We start from the raw sequence: 20,405 nt of genomic DNA on the forward strand, positions 1-20,405 counted from the left end.
AAATTCTAGAGGAGAAAAAATATATATAATTGCTTAAATAAATCCATTTCATTAATGATCTTTCAAATGCTTTCAAACACTCATATATCAATCCAGATGCCTCCTGCTCATGACTCAGTCCTGTTTGTTAAGTATGAATTCATCAGAGTTCAACAGTCATTTACTGAGGCCCACTGTACACCAGACATATTCTAGAAACAGCGGGATTCAAAAATGGTTGATGCAAAATTCAGGCCCTCTGAGGACTGTCATTTAGAAACAACCAAGTGTCCATCATTGGATCAATTTATAAAGAATATATGATATATATATATATATATACACAATAGAACATTATTCGGTCATAAGAAAGAAGGAAATCCTGCCATTTGTGTAAACATGGATGGACCCTGAGGGCATCATGCTAAGTGAAATGTCAGATGTAAAAAGACAGTACTGTTTGATGTCACTTACATGTGGAATCTAAAAAAGCCAAATGCACAGAAGCAGAGAGTAGATTGGTGGTTATCAGGGGCTAAGGGTTGGGAGAAATGGGGAGACGTTGGTCAAAGAGTACAAATTTCCAGCTAGAAGGTGAATATGTTCTGGGAATCTACTGCATAGCATTGTGATTACAGTTAATAATACTTTGTTATACATTTGAAAGTTTGCTAAATCTTATGTGTGTTCTCATCACAAAAATAGAAATGGTAATTACATGACATGATGAGCTATGGTGGGATCATTCTGCAACATATAAGTGTACCAAATCAATATCATGTATACTTTAGACTTATACAATATTATATACCAATTATATTTCTACAAATCTGGAGTGCAAAAAGTCTAACAGACTCTCAGCTGACTGTGGTAAACTCAAGTCCAGCAGGAGAACTAGAACCTAGGGAATTTGGAATGGTATCCCTAATATGGAAGACCTGAGAACAGCCTTGCAAATGTGACTCAGATGAGTCCAAGGAAGAGAATATGCACTCCAGGAAAAGGAAATCTTGTAGGCAAAAGCTTGGAGACGGAAGAGTCCAGTTCACGTGCAGGGAAGGGGAGGGCCGGTGTGAGTCTTGGAGCAAGTGATCTATGCAAGGGGGACCACAGGAGATGAGAATAGATGGCCTTCACCAGCTTCTTAAGACATTAATTTATGAGGGTGCATGACTACTCTTCCAATCCATCCTGGTTTTATTTATAAACTCTATATTCCTTTTGTAAATCTTTTTAAATTATAAAAGTAATGTATATTTAATTTTTTAAATTTATATTGAATTATAGTTGCTGTATAGTATTATATAAGACACCATATTATATAAGAACAATGTTTTTAAATTATAACAGCGATATATATTTAATTTTATAAGATTTATAAAATGAAGAAATACACAAAATAAAAATAATCTGTAAGGCCACCAATTGGAGGTAACTGCTGTCTTATTCAAAATGAAATACACATTTACATACTGGATTAATATTTTCTTCATAATTTTAATCCTGCTTTTTTACATGACATTAATCATATTTTTCATATCATTAATGATTTTCAGAAACATCATTTTAATAAGCTGTATAGCATTCCATTTTATGCATGTGCCATAATTTATTTAATTACTCCCTCATCATTGTGCTTTTAATCATTCATTATCTTTGCTCCAGCAGCTTAATACCAAGCCAGTGTAGATAAAACTAGACTTCCCATTGCTTCTGCTATTGACTGATGCACTGAAATTACTAGACGGGCAGATCTTGCTAGACTGCTTTACAACATTGAATCACCTCTGAGCAGCAGGATGAATTCCTGAGAAACACATGCACTTCCATAGAGAACAACAAGTAGCTATGGCAACTCTGTTTGTATAAGAATTGTTTTTCCTTTGGGTCCCTACATATCGTTTCTCTAGTTACTATGTGAATGTTTTTTATAAGTTTAGGTATGTGTTTATGTGAACAGGGGTATGATGGTATGATGGAAATGGTAGTGTAATGGTATTTTGTTGCCAAATAAAATGCCTGACACTAATAGCCAGGCAGCTGTCAGTTATCTCTCCCTCTCCCATGCTCAGTCTCTAGGTCTTGTTCAACTCTTTGTGACCCTATGGACTGTAGCTCACCAGGCTCCTCTGTCCATGGAATTTTTCAGGCAAGAATAATGGAGTGGGTTGCCATTTCCTCCTCCAGGGGATTTTCACAACCCAGGGATCAAACCTGCATCTCTTGCATCTCCTGCATTGGCAGGCAGATTCTTTACCTCTAGAACCACCAGTCCCTTATTTATTTCAGATAATCATAAAAATGTGGTCTAAAGGGCTTTTTTTTCTTTTAAAAATGCATTACTCAAATACAGAATTAGGCTAAATCAAACACTCAAGATTGGAAACCCTTTGATCTATCATTTGGTGTTGCCTTAGGGAATCAAATCTAATTATACAACTAATCTAACTATCATGAAGAAATGGTTTGTTAAAGTGAACAAAAAATATAATTAGTCTGGAAGAAGTTTGATTAAGTGACAACGTATTCACAGGACCAAGAAGTGGCCCTCAGCCTCTGTGGTTTGGGAGCACCATTAAAAAAGTCAACCTATGTTTAAGAAACCCATAGGATTTTCATTTAATTGTAATTGGAAGAAGTTATTGGTTTGCTCAATTACTTCCTTTCTGGTATTTTTTTCCCTTCAGTTATCAGTGTGAGAGAGCTGTGATGTGTCATTACTGGCTGAGAATCCTATATCAAGCTAATGGGTGTTTTAATAGAGATGGAAGCAGTTGTTATAATAAAATGATCTAAAAGTAGACAGTCTATCAGAGATCTGACACTTGCTCAAAGCCAATAGAAACCATTCATCAGTACATTTCTTGTTTAGGATCCACTGAAAGCTCTATCTGATGACTTCTCATTCACATGTGTGCAAATTGTAGTATTCCATTTCTTTATTTATGGCATCAGTGAGTTCATTTCACTCAAAGCAGTATTTCTGCTGATATAAATTTGTCAGTTCTCTAATAAATAGAGAGTAGCTATTTTGACTGTCATCTTACCTTTCTTGGCATGCCATTCAAAACCTTTTTTCTGAATAACTGGTGAGTTCATCAAAATGAATAAAGCCTTTTGTAGTGCTATGTTAATAATTAGAAAGCTTGTGGTAGATTACTACGCAAAAGCACTCCAGCTATCTTATTCTTACTGGATAGTTTGAGAAATCAGCTTCCTTTTTTTCCTTCTAGAAATAATCTCAAAATCAAGTAGGTAGTCTAATCTTGCTGTTAGAAAGTGGATCAGGGAAGCATAGAAGTTAAGAACTTTCTGGTTTTACTCTGTTTTAAAGCAATCTACTCATTATTATAGAGCCAGCAGTTCATATTATCTTGGGAGCCTAACTATAATATCATCTAATGTATGAAAAAAGCATGTCTACTTTAAAAGTAACAAAATCACTGCAGATGGTGACTGCAGCCATGAAATTAAAAGACACTTGCTCCTTGGAAGAAAAGCTATACCCAACCTAGGCAGCATATTAAAAAGCAGAGACATTACTTTGCCGATCAAGGTCTGTCTAGTCAAAGCTATGGTTTTACCAGTAGTCATGTATGGATGTGAGAGTTGGACCATAAAGAAAGCTGAGTGCTGAAGACTTGATGCTTTTGAACTGTGGTGTTGGAGAAGACTCTTGAGAGTCCCTTGGACAGCAAGGAGATCCAACCAGTCCATCCTAAAGGAAATCAGTCCCGAATATTCATTAGAAGGACTGATGCTGAAGCTGAAGCTTCAATATTTTGGCCACCTGATGTGAAGAACTGACTCTTTTTTTTTTTTTTTTTTTTTAGTTGGAGGCTAATTACTTTACAATATTGTAGTGGTTTTTGTCATACATTGACATGAATCAGCCATGGATATACATGTATTCCCCATCCAGATCCCCCCTCCCACCTCCCTCTCCACCCGATCCCTCTGGGTCTTCCCAGTGCACTGACTCTTTAGAAAAGACCCTGATATGAAGGCAGGAGGAAGAGGAGATGACAGAGGATGAGATGGTTGGATGACATCACCAACTCAATGGACATGAGTTTGAGCAAGCTCCAGGAGTTGGTGATGGACAGGGAGGCCTGACATGCTGCAGTCCGTGGGGTCGCAAAGAGTCGGACATGACTGTAATGACTAAGTGACTGAACTGAACTGAGCTTGATTACAATATAATAAATGAATAAACATTTTAAGTAATTTGCTAGTATTTATAGGAATAAATCTGGAAGTTTTTGTTCAGCTGCGTTTTTACTCCAGTGGCTTAGATTTTAATGATCAGAGTTTCAGTGTCTCTTTCCTGAATTCACATCTTTCTCCATCTGTATTCTTCCTACAGGACTTGTATCTATCTTGTATCTGAGACACTTGTGCTAATGCTCCGTCTTTTTTATTAGGCTGTGAGCTCTTGAGTATACTGCCATAATGACTAACATGTTTTCCATGAGAGACTTTTGGTCTGTATTTGTCAAGTGAATGAATAAGTAAAAGTATTCTAAGTCTCATATCCTACACATTAAGTTAAGCTACCCTGTAAAAGGGGTAGAACTGGCAAAGATTTTTAAATTTCTAGGAGTTTCCAAAATTCCACTTTACTAAACACTTTGTTCAACTTGCTACTAATACATCAGAGAGAGCTAAGTATCAGTTATGATTATATTATCCACATGCTTCCGGTCCTCATATCTTTCTCCAGAGCTTCTGGTTCATTTTTCTTTTCATCTAGATATCACTGCTAGCAAAATTGCTATCCTATTATCCTCAACATTTTAAAGATGAGGATTTCTGAGTGTTCTTTAAAAGTATTTTTATGTACATGAAAGAAAATAGATACCTGGTTAAAAAATCAAACATACAGCTTGAAAAGCAGTAGCTCCCCGACTCACTTCCTGTTTACCTTCTATCAGTTTTTCTAAGAGTAGTTCCTCACCTGAGCTACAAACCAAAACAATGGCCAGAGAGACTAATTTCTCAGATCTCCCAAGGATGGCACATAACTAGTACCATACCTGCCACATGGGGGAGAAGTTCATTTATAATTTACTCAGGATGCCTTAGGGCATTAGAACTTAATTCTCTTGTGAAAGTCCAGTTGAGACAAAGTGCTAGAGGGGACTGCTTTCCTATTCTTCTAATATGTTTATACGATGCTTTGTTTAATTGGTCCATTTTATACATTATTAGTAGACTTCTTGTATGATAGATGTTGATTTACCTCCCTTGTACCACTGCCCATCTGTATTCCCTTTAAGTTACCTTTTTAGCCTTCACCAGTATATGTTTTCGCCTTCATTTCTTGTTTTATCTACTAAAGATAGTTTTGTTTTTTAAATTTCCTGTCTCCAAATAGAGTTATATTCTGACCTCTGAGTGGACATGAAGTTTTTGGTAACAGTATTCAACCCACTACATGTAGTTTTCAGTGTATTGATGGTGTTTGAGTATTTAAAGCAGTAGTATTAGATGAAATCATTAAGAAGTTAGTAGATGGAAAATAAAATACCTGAGAATAGATATCTAAGGAACTGAAACTTTTGGAGATTTAGAAGATAAGAGCTGCAAAGAAGACCAGATATAGAGGCAATGAGGTAAAAGAACTAAGACAGGGCTATATCCTTGCAAAGTGAGAGGTTTTAGGAGAGGGTGTGAACTACTGATTGGTCTTTCTCTACCTGGATTTAGTCCTTTATTTTATTGCATTACATCATCAGTAACATCTTTTAAAAAATAGTGCATGGCACAAAAACTTTCTAAGAAATTATGTCTTACAATATATTTATGTTGCTTTTATAGGTAGTTAGTAAGTTTTGCCAAGCATAGAATTCTAGGGTCAAAATCATTGCTTTACTGTCTTGCTACAGTGAGAAGTGTGATGCTAGACTTATCCCTTTGTGTGTAATCTGAAGGTTGTACATAAGGGTTCTCTCCCTTCTGGAAGATATTAAGATTTATATTTTGTACTTATTGTGAAATTTCACAATGTGTGTTCAAATGTGAGTCTGTTTAATTCATTTGAGGTGGTGTTGTATATGGGGTCAAGGTTTGCTCTCTGCAACTAGAGTGTCTGGATTCAAGTAGCTGATCTCTCAAGTCTTATATTGCATTTTTTAAAAAAATTTCAGCTATCATATTTTTTAATTTCCAAAAAATTAAATCTTCCAAGGAAAGACTGGAAATTTTCTGAGGAACTAAATCTCCTTCTTATTCTTTGACTATTCCTTTTCTATAACACTGAATCCCTTATGAATGAAATATTCTTCCAAATCTATCAGAAAGCATTAACTAGAAATATTTTAAGTTGTGTTCTGTTTATTATCTCTATTTCCTTCAGGGTCAGTTTTTATGATGGTATATCTTGGTTATTTTGTTAAATGTTATAGTCTTTTCTCAAGTATTTGTTTCTCCTTGATTTCACAATAATGTTTAAGAGTGAATTTTAAAATAAAACAGTATTGTTTGACCTTCAACATGAAAATAAAATTTGTTGACCAACAGACTTAACTGAGTTAAAAAGATGCCACTTTTTATACTTTGAATTCCAAACTCTAAAATGCAGGGGACTTTGTTACAAAGGATAATTCCTACATTAGCTACTTAGTTTCCCCCACACATTATATTTATTTTCCTTACAGAAGAACAATCCATTCTGGCTGTGGGGGTAATTGCTTTCTTTCAGCTGTCCTCCTAAGCTGGGAGGAGATGGTTGGGTTGATTATTCATCAGTATACCTTTAATTAACTCAGAAATTTCTTGAATTTGCTTCTTTTATTGATGTGTTTTACTTTTTGTCTTTATTTACATGTCTCTTTGTTCCTTTAACATAATGTTTATAAGATTAGGAGGAAGGAGAGATTTAACAGTGTTTTTAATCTTTTATCTTTAATGAGAAGTTTTGATGTACCCTTTTTGTTAAAAAATTAGTAATATATGTTATATATATTAAATACACCATTACATTTATATTGTATCTTATACTTGTACTGAACATATTTTTTACACCAGTTCTACTCCATTTAATCCTATAATCAAGTTTTTGACATAAATATTTGAAGTAGGATGAGAACTGTCATCTTTTCTTGTTATTGCATCTTAGTGAATGCTTTTAAAAAGCTACTACCCCTGCTGTAGTTCCCCCTGATCTCCAAGGACTCAAAAGGTGACATGCTGAGCTTGCCACTTAGTTACTTGATTTACAAATAGATCATTTATTCACTTAGTAAATGCTTATGAACCTCTATGTCCAGTACTTTGCTAGATGTTAGAGAAAAAAAAAAAAGACACAGACACAGACACAGTCACTGCCCGTATTTACAGACATTATTTTTTTTAAACTGTTGTAATATTAAGGAAATTTTGGGCATGAAAACAATTTATTATACCTTGATTGTGTAGTGGTTACATATCAAAACTCATGAAATTGTTGATCATTTTTTGTATATAAATGTTACCTCAATATAGATGGTTTTAGGTGTGAGGAAATAATATGTGTACCATGATGACTATAGTTAATAACACTGTGTTGTATAATAAAAATTTTCTAAAAGAGTACAGTTTCAATGTTCTTACCAAAAATAAAAAGTAAATCTGTGAGATGATGGATATGCTGATTAACTCAATGAGAGAATCCTTTCATGCTTTATACTTATATTAAATCATCATATTTGTACACTTTAAATATATTATCATTTTATTTGTGAATTACACCTTAATAAAGTGGGGGAGAAATAATGTTAGTCTTAATAAAATGAATACAAAAAAAAAAAAAATTTAAGAATAAGCCCAGGCAAAATATATAGAAGACATCCTTTTAAAAACCTATGAAGACCATAAAAGCTATAAAAATCATTAGAGAAAGAGGAAATACATCATGTATATGGATTAAAAGATTCAATAATGTAAAGAATCAGTTCTTCCCAAATTAATCTATAGAACCAATTCAGACTTCCCCTCACCATATTTTTTTGTTTTCTTTTGGGTTTTTTGGTGAAAAATTCACAAACTGGTAAATAGAAAACCCAAAGAGTCAAGATACTTTGGAAAAGTGAGCAAAAAGATAGGGAGGGATACCTATTATGAGCTAGGCACTGTTTCTCCTGTGAGGAAAAGTTATTAGAAGATTACTTAATAGCAGTAGTCAACATCTAACTATTAAGAGATAGAGAGTATTACTTCTCTAAAACAGAAAACTCAGAGAGGTTTAGTAAAGTACTCAATGTTACACAGTTAGCACACCAAAGAGCTGAAATGCACTCACATTAGGATATATTATGAGACATCTCAGAGTACAGGCTGTTTCTGGGTGGCCAAGTGTTGGTCTTCAGAGGCAGCCTACGGCGAGAGAGAGAGCACTGGACTTGAGAGAATTCTGGGCTGTGGTTTGACCTTGGGCAATGCATTTGCTTTCGCTGCATCTTTGTGTATGACACTGGGATAGGAATAGTTCACACAGCTGTTGTGACGCCTAAATGACATGATGAAGAAATGATATTATGCCTAACAGCAGTCATTGGCTCCCTAATTATGAACTGTAAAGTAATTAATTTTCACTAAATCTCCAATGTTATCATCCAACTTGTGAAAAGAATTTTAGGATTTTCAAAGTTTATTTACATATATCATCACTTTACTTTTAAAAAGTTCACATGAGAAAATTAGCCTTCTTATGAAATTTTGGATGACATTTTATTAATATATTCAAATCTAACATAGTTGTAAAAAACAATGCAATACTCAAATGAGTTTGCTTTCCTTGAGCACTCACATCTGAGTGTTGAAAGCAGACTCCCCAAAAACTCAACAAAAGACAAAAGGAAATGACCTTGTGATTAAAGAAAAAAAACACTGTTGCAGATAATCTGAAAAGCAAATAATCCACATGTGGGTAATCAAGAGTTGATTAATTATTTTGAGGATGTATAATTGCCTACTGTTTATCAATATAATTTAACTACCAGTGCCTAGGATACTGACATAAATAATAGTCCAAGCACTATTTTTAATGAGAAATTGTGTCAGGTTTTTATTAATAATAAACACTTGGAAACACAGTACTCTCATTATTTGACTTTGCCATTAAAAATAGATTTTTGATTTAAAAAATATATATATTTTTTCTTTTGTATAGGGTAGCAACTTAAACTAATGATTAGGGTCTGTTTTGGATATAGATGGTTCTAGATATCTGCACTTTATATTGTTCTGAGGTATGCTGTTATAGTAGAAATAACTGTTATCATGCATGAGAAGGCTTTGTTTATCATTCAAGTGTCTCATTTTATAACTACTTTTAATTTTACAAAGAAACGATTTGTCACTTTCTGAAGTGACCTTCTAAATGCTGATATCAAAAGCCATTTTCATCTGGCTACCTCTGAAGCCAGTGTCTGGCTTCAGAACATAGGAGGCACCCAGTCTTATGTCACCATACCTGAGGGAGATGAAAAAAGCAGGATACTAACATCTGTGAGCTTTTTTTCATTCATACAGTTTCCTTGCTTGTTTTCTGTCTCTTGGTTTATTTTTAATGATTATGTAGTGGGTTTCCATTTCCTTCTCCAGAGGATCTTCCCGACCCAGGGATCAAACCCAGGTCTCCCGCATTGTGGGCAGACGCTTTACCATCTAGCCACCAGGGAAGTCCTTAAAACATATTTACTTTCTAGAAAATCTATCCCCACAGTGCTTCCACTTTTATTTTCCAAGTTGATTTTGATCCCTGGAGTATAACTGCTATTTGTGACTGCTATTAGATAGCTAAGCAGTTTTTGGATTTTAGATTCTCTGCACTCTGGGACAGCATCTTAATATCATCACTAACTGACTGTTCTAAAAGGAGTTGCTGAAAAAGTTCTAAGTGTTCCCAAGGAACTACAAACTAGTTCCTTCCTAAGATAGAATATGTAATGAAATCATAGTTTTTTATAAAACTTATTTTTAGTTTTTTATATAATGTACCTGCAGAGTGTAAAATTAAGGCCCTTATAATCAAGAATAAATCATATGAAGTTATACATTCTGTACTGATCTTTTTGAATACTCTTATTCAGTTGGAAAGTAATTTGTTCAAACTTGGTGGTTCTTATAATAACTTTTTCTACCCTAGGCCTGCTGTTCTATGTATTTCTAACTTGATAATATGAAGTTTTGTTTTTGACTGACCTAAAGAAGTACCAAAGAAATAAATTATTTGATTTTTTTTGCTATTTTCTGTTAATTTTCTGTTAATGCACACAGTGTGTGCATTTAGATATTCTAACTCACAGTAATATTTAAATTTGTGTATAGGTAAAAATCTACTTAATTCTTAAGTGGCGGATCAGATTTCAGTTCTTATTAAGGTTTACAGAGTAACTAACAGCATACATACCATCAGATAGCTTACAATGCTGCTTGTTTTATCTTTCACTTTAATTAGAACCATGACCCAAACAAACATACCTCCTTTGGGAAGTGCATACTTTGGCAATTCAAGCACACTTTCATTTTCTACTGACTTTCACCAAAGTAGAAAAGTTTTCATAAACAAATCAAAAATAGCAAGAACAAGAAAGTGTAAAATAAAGCAATGCGTGTTATCTGACCAGCTTTACTTTGCTGTCCTAAATGGTAATAAGTATATAATTTGAGCCATGACATATGGATATTTATACTGTATTTGATAAATTGAGTCATATTTAAAATGAATTAAGACATTCCAGTACCTAAGGAATTGCTCAGTAATTCGTTCTGAAATATGAATAATTGTTCCATGCTATATCAAAACTCCAGTTATTTATATGCCATATTAATAAGTTTTGTCATATTCATGTATTATCTATACCAATATATACTTAATGTTGTTTCTGTAATCCCTATCACTTTTAAAATTTAAATACAATTTCACTACTGTACTATTAGTATCACTTGCTATCAGTTCAGTCAGTTCAGTTACTCAGTTGTGTCCAACTCTTTACCACCCCATGGACTGCAGCACGCCAAGCCTCCCTGTCCACCACCAACTCCCGGAGTTTACTCAAACTCATGTCCATTGAGTCAGTGATGCCATCCAACCATCTCATCCTCTGTTGTCCCCTTCTCCTCCCACCTTCAATCTTTCCAGCATCAGGATCTTTTCAAATGAGTTAGTTCTTCACATCGGGTGACCACAGTATTGGAGCTTCAGCTTCAGCATCAGTCCTTCCAATGAATATTCAAGACTGATTTCTTTTAGGATTGACTGGATGGATCTCCTTGCTGTCCAAGGGACTCTCAAGAGTCTTCTCCAACACTCCAGTTTAAAAGCATGAATTCTTCAGTGCTCAGCTTTCTTTATGGTCCAACTCTCACATCCATACATGACTACCGGAAAAACCATAGCTTACTATAAATAGAAATAATGCAGAAACCTGAAATAAAATATTGACCTATTATCACCCAAATACCATACCAGTGGCAGCAGATGTGTCACATGTTAGGAAACACTGTTCTATAGGATTGTAAATTCAGACTTTCATAAATTTATTTTCTTAAAACACAATTTAGATATATACTAAACCCAGTGAGGGCAGGAATTACTTTTGCATTGTGTATCTTTGTTTCCCTAACACTTAGTACTTGGCATATAACAGGTATTCAATAAGTATTGAATGGTAAATTAATGAGTGACATATATTTGCTTGTGTATCTTTTAAAATACAACTTAATAGTAACAGTCAAATAATAATACTCCAATTGTATAGGAAAATACATTATGGCCAGCATATGTTTCAATCCCCAGTCTTCAGGGGATATCCACCAATATACTGCATAGCATTTCTATTAAAATTTAATGGTTATAGATCAAGGAAGGCTGCTGTAATGTAAACAAAGAGAAGTGGGGATGAGACAGTATAACAGTGGTCTTGGTGATTAGAATGAATGAAAAGAGAAAATGAATGAGGAGTAAAAATTTAAATATTATCTGTGTCATATGACCTGAGATCCTTGTGTTGCAGAAAGATAAAAGGGCTAAATAAAAGTGCACATGAAATGTGAAAGTTGCTTCAGTAGAAAAGGCTCTGTTCCAGTAACAGTTACTTCCAAATCACCAATGCTAATGAACAGATTCTTCTAAAATAAGGTACTCTAAACATCTCCCTCATGGCCTTCTTCCAATAAACTCACTTCCAAAGCTTAAATTCCAACCTGTTTTCTTTTGTCCGTGCACTTAAGAAATGACATAACCAATTTTCTGCATCATTTGGGTTAGAGGAAAAGACCATATAAAGCTGAAATGAGCATAGCATTTTAGTCCCATTTATAAATCAGAGGTTCATCAGTTAGGGAGGCCCATGAAATACAAATAGGCTGTTTCGTGAAACCTGTAAAGTCTTAGTAAATCAAAGCAGTCCGTATCAGCTATATGTCAGGAAGTTAATAACTAGCTGATTTAGCCACTAATAATTATTTTGACAATAGGAATTACTGACAGCAGGAGCTGACTCTTCAGAAGAGGAACCATAGTGACATGTCATTCAGTCATGACTTTGAAATAATGTTAAAATTTTGCAATCATATGAGATATTTATTTTTTCGCTTATTACCTGATCTAAGAGAATGGTTTGTACCTTTTTTTTTTTCATTTATTTTTATTAGTTGGAGGCTAATTACTTTACAATATTGTAGTGGTTTTTGTCATACATTGACATGCATCAGCCATGGAGTTACATGTATTCCTTCTTTAAGTAAGGATCTCTGGGTTTATCAAGAAGTAACTGAGTGATGACATTTTTTTTTTTTCCTTTTAAAAAAATTTATTCTTTTATTCAAAGTTTGTCTCTTTCAAAATTGAACAAAGAAAAAGAGGAAATTTTAAAAGAAAGTGAAAAAAATAAATACTTCCAGAATTTGGAATTCGATGAGACTGGAAAGCAGTGGCTCCTCCACTCCAGCTCAACAGTATTTACTGGCTTCTTAGTCTCACCTAACGGAATTAAAGTGGACTGTCTGTAGGAAAAGAATTCTAAAAGGTACTTGGTCTTCCCTTCAACAAGGAAGGAAGGGCATTCTCCTGATGGTCACTGCAGCAGGGAATATGACGCAGGTGTGGGAAACATTAAGAAAAGCCTGTTCTACCTTGGCAAGGTGGTGTCTGTAGGCATGGCAAGGCTGTCAAGACGGATATGACAGCAGATCATTTAGCACGGTCTGGGGCAACCCCGCAATAGCGTGATCACTCACCTAGAGCCAGACATCCTGGAACGCGAAGTCAAGTGGGCCTTAGGAAGCATCACTACAAACAAAGCTAGTGGAGGTGATGGAATTCCAGATGAGCTATTTCAAATCCTAAAAGATGATGCTGTGAAAGTGCTGCACTCAAGATGCGAGCAAATTTGGAAAACTCAGCAGTGGCCACAGGACTGGAAAAGGTCCGTTTTCATTCAAATCCCAAAGAAAGGCTATACCAAAGAATACGCAAACTACCTCACAATTGCACTCATCTCACACACTAGCAAAGTAATGCTCAAAATTCTTCAAGCCAGGCTTCAACAGTACATGAACTGTGAACTTCCAGATGTTCAAGTTGAATTTAAAAAAGACAGAGGAACCAGAGATCAAATTGCCAACATCCATTGGATCATCGAAAAAGCAAGAGAATTCCAGAAGAACATCTACATCTGCTTTATTGATTACACCAAAGCCTTTGACTGTGTAGATCACAAAAAACTGGAAAATTCTTCAAGAGATGGGAATACCAGACCACCTGACCTGCCTCCTGAGAAATCTGTATGCAGGTCAAGAAGCAACAATTAGAACTGGACATTGAAAAACAGACTGGTTCCAAATCAGGAAAGGAGTACATCAAGGCTGTATATTGTCACCCTGCTTATTTAACTTATATGCAGAGTGAGAGTAAAGTGAAAGTGAAGTCGTTCAGTCACGTCCAACTCTTTGCGACCCCGTGGACTGTAGCCCACCAGGCTACTCCATCTGTGGGATTCTCCAGGCAAGAATACTGGAGTGGGTTGCCATTTCCTTCTCCAGGGGATCATGCAAAATGCCAGGCTGGATGAAGCACAAGCTGGAATCAAGATTGCTGGGAGAAATGTCAATAACCTCAGCTATGCAGATGACACCACCCTTATGGCAGACAGTGAAGAAGAACTAAAGAGCCTCTTGATGAAAGTGAAAGAGGAGAGTGAAAAAGTTGGCTTAAAGCTCAACATTCAGAAGACTAAGATTATGGCATCTGGCCCCATCACTTCATGGCAAATAGATGGGGGAACAATGGAAACAGTGAAAGACTTTATTTTGGGGGGCTCCAAAATCACTGCAGATGGTGACTGCAGTCATGACAATTAAAAGATGGTTGCTCCTTGGGAAAAAAGCTATGACCAACCTAGACAGCATATTAAAAAGCAGAGACATGACTTTGCCGACAAAGGTCTGTCTAGTCAAAGCTATGGTTTTTCCAGTAGTCATGTATGGATGTTAGAGTTGGACCCTAAGAAAAGCTGAGCACTGAAAAATTCATGCTTTTGAACTGTAGAGAAGACTCTTGAGAGTTCTTTGGATGGCAAGGAGATCCAACCAGTCAATCCTAAAGGAAATCAGTCCTGAATATTCATTTGAAGGACTGGTGTTGAAGCTGAAACTCCCAATACTTTGGCCACCTGATGTGAAGAACTGACTCAATGGAAAAGACCCTGATGCTGGGAAACATTGAAGGCAGGAGGAGAAGGGGATAACAAAGGATGAGATGTTTGATGGCATCACTGACTCAATGGACATGAGTTTGAGTAAACTCCGGGAGTTGGCGATGGACAGGGAAGCCTGGTGTGCTGCGGTCCATGGTGTTGCAAAGAGTTGGAAATGACTGAGTGACTGAACTGAGGCAAGCCCACACATCCAGAAACCCAGATGGTATATAAGAAGAAGGGGACACTCTGCCAGGCAACTCTAGGCATTACTTTTTCTTCCATGAATGAGTAAAGAGACTTGGATGAGCATCAGATGTTCCCATTTATCAACAACCTGAACAAGGAGAATAATGACCTTGTAACATTTGTGATTAGTAAAAAGCTACTGGAAGCAAGATATTAGACTCAGGATGCATACTCTGTTTGTTTAGGTATTTTGCCAATTTGAACCTGTGTCTACTTGTACGAAGGAACACACAGCTGGAAGTTAGGCTACCAAGAACTTTTAGGTGACCTTGGTTATATCCCATAATCTCCTTTTACTTCATTTTTCTCCCCATATGTTCAATATACTATCTGCATATCAAGATCTTTTTTGAGGATTGAATGAGTTAATGATGTATATGATATATGAACCAATTAAAAGGTGACATAAAAGAGATATATTTTAAAAAATCAGAAGCATATTGATGCATGAATGCTATTGCCATACACTGGAGATTATGTTGATAGTATTAAAAGACTCTAAAATCTCAGTGACTTAAAGCAAAAAGATTTATTTCTTGTTCTTACTGTATGTCCACCGCAAGTAGAGGAGGACTATGTCCCATATCATCTTCACTCAGGACTCAGGTTGAACTTCAGAGCTTCTGGAAATCACTGGTCATCTGATGGGGAAGGAATATGTGGGAATCCACACACTGCATCTTTAAGATTCTGTCTAGAAGTGACACATATCACTGCCTAGTTGGCTTCAGGAAGTCACACGGCAATCCTAGCTGGTGTCCGGTAGAAGAGCGGGAAATATTTGGCCAGCAACACTAATGATTACCATAGATGCTTTTGTTTTTCCAGTTTCTGCAATTGGATGACTTTTGCGACAGGGAAACTGTCTAGATGTTTCTCCTATCACTAATACCACTACATTCTTTCTGTATAGCTGTCAACAACCAAGTAGACTTCCTTTATTTTATATTTTCTCAGTTTTAAGGATTTGCTGGCACTGAATATTTTAGTCCCCGTCTAACAGAATATTTTAGTGTCTTAGAGAGAGAGGCAACAATTGTATAACATCTCATTTGTGCTTCTTTCCCAGACATTGATGAGTGTTCTGATGGCTTTGTTCAGTGTGACAGCCGTGCTAACTGCATCAACCTGCCTGGGTGGTACCACTGTGAGTGCAGAGACGGCTACCATGACAATGGGATGTTTTCACCAAGTGGAGAGTCGTGTGAAGGTCAGTACAAGGAAAAGGCCTAGAGTTTAAGGTCTTCAAATTGAGACATGTTCAGTTCAGTTGAGTTCAGTTGCTCAGTCGTGTCTGACTCTTTGCGACCCCATGAATCACAGCACACCAGGCCTCCCTGTCCATCACCAGCTCCCAGAGTCTACTCAAACTCATGTCCATCGAGTCGGTGATGCCATCCAGCCACCTCATCCTCTGTCATGTTCAGTAAGACGTAATTAGTTGACACTGATCTCATATTTCAGGTATTGGTGATTTTTGCTGTGTGTTTTTACAAGTGATTAGAAACATGTTAAAATCTAACTTTTGCTCCTAATTATAATAATTAATTGATTTGTGAATAATTAATACTTGTAACAGCAAACCAATTTTTGTGGATACTTTGTTTAAAGATGTTTTTAGAATAAATAAATTATACTATCAGATACATTTTTTAATGGCCGCATGTAAAAATTTGACCCAAAAAGAGGTAGAAAAACAAGTGAAAGCAGGATAGAGGGAAAATGAGGTTAGAGAAAATACAATGATGACATGGCCAAGAAAATCATGATACATGCTTCTCTGGGCTATTCCTCATGTATCTTTTGCCTGGCAAAGTCAGATGTTTAGTGAATGTTGAAAACAGAAGATATGGTCCATGCTTAAAAGACGTCAGTCTAAAAGGGACAGAAATTCAATCAGATTGTATTCAATTATTTACTATTAATTTTGTCTTGTTTTCAGTGAATTGACAGTTCTACTCCTTTATATCCACTATTAAGGGATATACATTTTAGAAGGCAGGCAGAGTAAGCAAAGCACAGTGAATAATTGCCAAGGAAACTACCCCCACCAAAAGGGTTTGGCATGGAATTTGAAAACAAAACAGACCTCAAGAAGTCTTTCTTTTCTCCATCGGTGCTTATACCTTCATCGAGTAACAGCCTGAGAGAATGATGAGGCTACAATGACACAGTCGATGAAAGCCTTGGAGAATCTAACTTAACAGTACTTGACGCTTAAATGATGAGATGCCTTTTATCCTTGGGCCTCTAGAGGTTTTCACACAGAGAAAAGTGAAGCAGACTTGGGTGATAGATGCCAAGGTTCCCTGTGTGATTTGCCAACAGCTGCGGAGTTCTGGACCTTGAGCAGAGTGTTCATCTGGATTTTTACATGGAATGGGAATGCTGCTGCCTTACCAGGGGCTAAAACCTAGCATTTGCAAATAACCACTTAGCTGTGATCTGAAGGCTTTACCTTGTGCTTATGAGAATGCTGTTCAAGAAGCAGATCAAACCCTGTGATTTTGCCCTTCCCTGATAAACTATATTGCCTGTTTCTATAGTATATTATCAGGAAGAAGTCTTCAATGCTGTTTTTTTAGCATTGTCTTTTATTTTAAATTATACACATAAAGAATAAACATAAACTGATCCTAAATAATTCAATCATGCAGAAATATAGAGAGCAAAGCTGAAAATGTGTCTTTATTTCATCCCCTCCTTTTCCCTATCTTTTCTTCTTCTGCTCTAGGAGTAACCTGGGTTTAATTTTGCTTGCTTTCCCTTTCTGTGCATCAGAAGATGACTATAAAAATACATACCTCTGCTATCTTACTTTACATCTGTAACTGCTTTCAGTATCTTTTAAATTTATGACCACATGTCTCAAGAGGGCTGTATTAGTTATCTCCTGATGCGTAAAAAGTAACTCCCAAAGTGTAGCCACTGAAAATAGTAAATTATCTCACAGCTTCAGGGTAAGGAATCTAAGAACAGCTTAGCTGGATGCCTCTGGTTCAGGTTTCTAGTGAAGTTACTAACATCAAGTTGCTGCCCAGAGACGTGGTCTCATCTCTCAGTCTTTTCTGGGACAGGAGTGGAGGGAAAGGGAGTCTGTTTCTAAGGTCACTAACAGTGCTATTGTCAGGCATTGTTTCCTTAACCCATGAGCCACTCCACAGGGCTGGGGGCTGGCTTCTCCTAGAAAAAGCATTCCAAGAGACAGCAGGTGCCCAAGACGGCAGCAACAGTCTTCCACAACTAAATTTTAGAAGTGGCATTTCACCACTTCTCCCGTAGTCTGTCTGTTAGAAGCCACTCAGTAAGCCCAAGGAGAGAGGATTACCGAAGAGCATAAATAGTAAATGGTGAGAATTGTTGCTGGTCATCTTGTAACTTACTGCAAGAGCCATCAGTATTGTCCATTAATTTCCACTGCAACTCTCTGATGCAGCCATGTCATAACTTCACTCTCCTCACATCTCAGATACCACTTTCTCTTCTTTCTCTGTTAATTACTGTGCTTCTTATTTAACTGAGAAGAGAGAAGTACTTCACTTTTCCACCAAACATATGGTATGATATACAGTAAATCATATATATGATATACACCCCCTCGCTGGTGGCTCAGATAGTAAAGAATCTACTTCAATGTGGGAGACCTGGGTTTGATCCCTGGCTCGGGAAGATTCCCTGGAGGAGGGAATGGCTACCCATTCCAGTATTCTTGCATGTGAAATCCCATGGAGAGAGGAGCCTGGTGGGCTACAATCCATAGGGTTGCAAAGAGTTGGACACACCTGAGCGATTAACACTTCTACTTCCTTCCATACAGTAAATACATACTAGTCTGGCAAAAATGACAGAACATAACGAGCACATTCATTAAGTGTCCAAAAGTGACAAGGAAAACTAATCTTTAAAATAACACGTGATACAGATGAATATAGGGAAGTATTGGATTCTGTGAAATGCCTACACAGAAAAGGCTTTTTGAGGAAATTCTGTAAATACATAAAGAGTGGGAAATCTTATTCTTATTAAAAAAACCCCCACAATTCTGTAAAAATAATTCTACAACTATCTTGCAATAGAATTTATAATGATTATCATAAAAATCTACTACTCTTTCAAGGACAGTGTGCTCTGAAGAATTTTTTTAAAAGTACTAACCTTTGTCATATAAAAGAGAACTAAAATGCTTCTTTTTAACAACTATCTACTTACTGCAATTTCAGTGATCTGTAGAATTGTAATATTAGCATTTAGAAGGATGCCATTTTAAGACTATGGTTTATATCTGATCAAGTTCATATTTCTGTGCTGGGGGAAAAAACAAGAAGCATTTCAACATGGACAAATCCACAGCAGTAGGTTTACAATTATTAAGTATAATAGTCATATTTGAAGATATGAATAAATAACTTTGTACTGTTGCACTACTTTTTAGACTGTGTAATCTGCAACATACATGTTGATAAACTGCATGCATACAAACTGTAAATTATTTTGCTCATCCATTTACCTTGGAGGTGTAGGCATTTAATCCCCAGGAAATGTGCAAGGGTACCAGTTTCCTTATCCACGTCATCATTTCTAATATGCCTGAAAATTTGTCTCTCTCTGAGAACAAGGCCAAGTTTTTTTTTTTCCGTGTAGGAATATTGCATTTCACGCCCACATTTCCTTTTATTTAAAGCTTTTATTTCTAGATTATCTTTATGTTTGGTGAGGTGTTTTTGAACTTGTATGACTAAAAAATAAATGTTTACATGGAAGTATCTTTGAGTACTATGTTCAAAACAAATACTATAAACTCTTACCTTAAATCAAGGGAAACTATGAAAATGAAGTGAATCTATTTCAACTCATGAAGTAGTTACTGAATATATGTATAGATAGCTTGAGGTACTTTACAGGCATCTGCTGTAAACAGATATGAAGGAGGTATGGTCACTACTCTCAGCTTATAGTAGAGATAAAATATATACAGTAACAACTGTCATATAAGATAGAATGTGGAGAGTTTCTCAACAGAGGAGAAAAGCTACAAAGTTGAAAATGATGAGTATATAAGGGAAGAATAAATTCAGAGCCATAGGTAACAAAGAAATTATTTTCTGTTGGGGTTAAGAAAGGATTGAGTATCTAGCTATCTAGTGTTGTTTCAGGACTTAAGTATGATGTGATATTGTGCACCTTGAGATAGGGACAGAAAGTGCAGGCAGAGGAAGTAGTTTTAAATGCCTTTCTCAGATTGAGCTTGATTCTGAAGGTCTATTTTTGAGAAAGGGAATGATTAAAATGTATCTCTACCAAATCCATATTTTGGCCCAGTCCTATTTTCTGAACTCCAGACCTGTATCTCCAACTACTTACTAATCAGCTCTTCCTGGAAGCTCACAGGAAAGTATATTTCAGCATGTCTTAAACTAACTCGTGTCTTTGCTTATTCCTGCCACCCACTGCTGTTACCAAGTCCAAGCTTTCTCTGCTTGCCGCAAAACAGGTCAA

At 36.1% G+C, this 20,405-nt stretch overlaps 1 protein-coding gene across 4 annotated transcripts in view; it reads left to right on the plus strand.

The window, feature by feature from the left end:
• NELL2 (neural EGFL like 2) overlaps positions 1-20,405 on the plus strand; it is a 433,912-nt gene that overhangs the window by 391,422 nt on the left and 22,085 nt on the right. For all 4 annotated transcript variants that reach the window (XM_070454537.1, XM_070454534.1, XM_070454535.1 and 1 more), the window contains exon 17: positions 15,979-16,119. In XM_070454537.1, the coding sequence (XP_070310638.1) occupies positions 15,979-16,119 (141 nt within the window). The remainder of the gene's footprint in view (positions 1-15,978; positions 16,120-20,405) is intronic.

This window comes from Odocoileus virginianus, chromosome 24, assembly GCF_023699985.2.
Source record: "Odocoileus virginianus isolate 20LAN1187 ecotype Illinois chromosome 24, Ovbor_1.2, whole genome shotgun sequence".
Classification (NCBI taxonomy): Eukaryota; Metazoa; Chordata; class Mammalia; order Artiodactyla; family Cervidae; genus Odocoileus; species Odocoileus virginianus.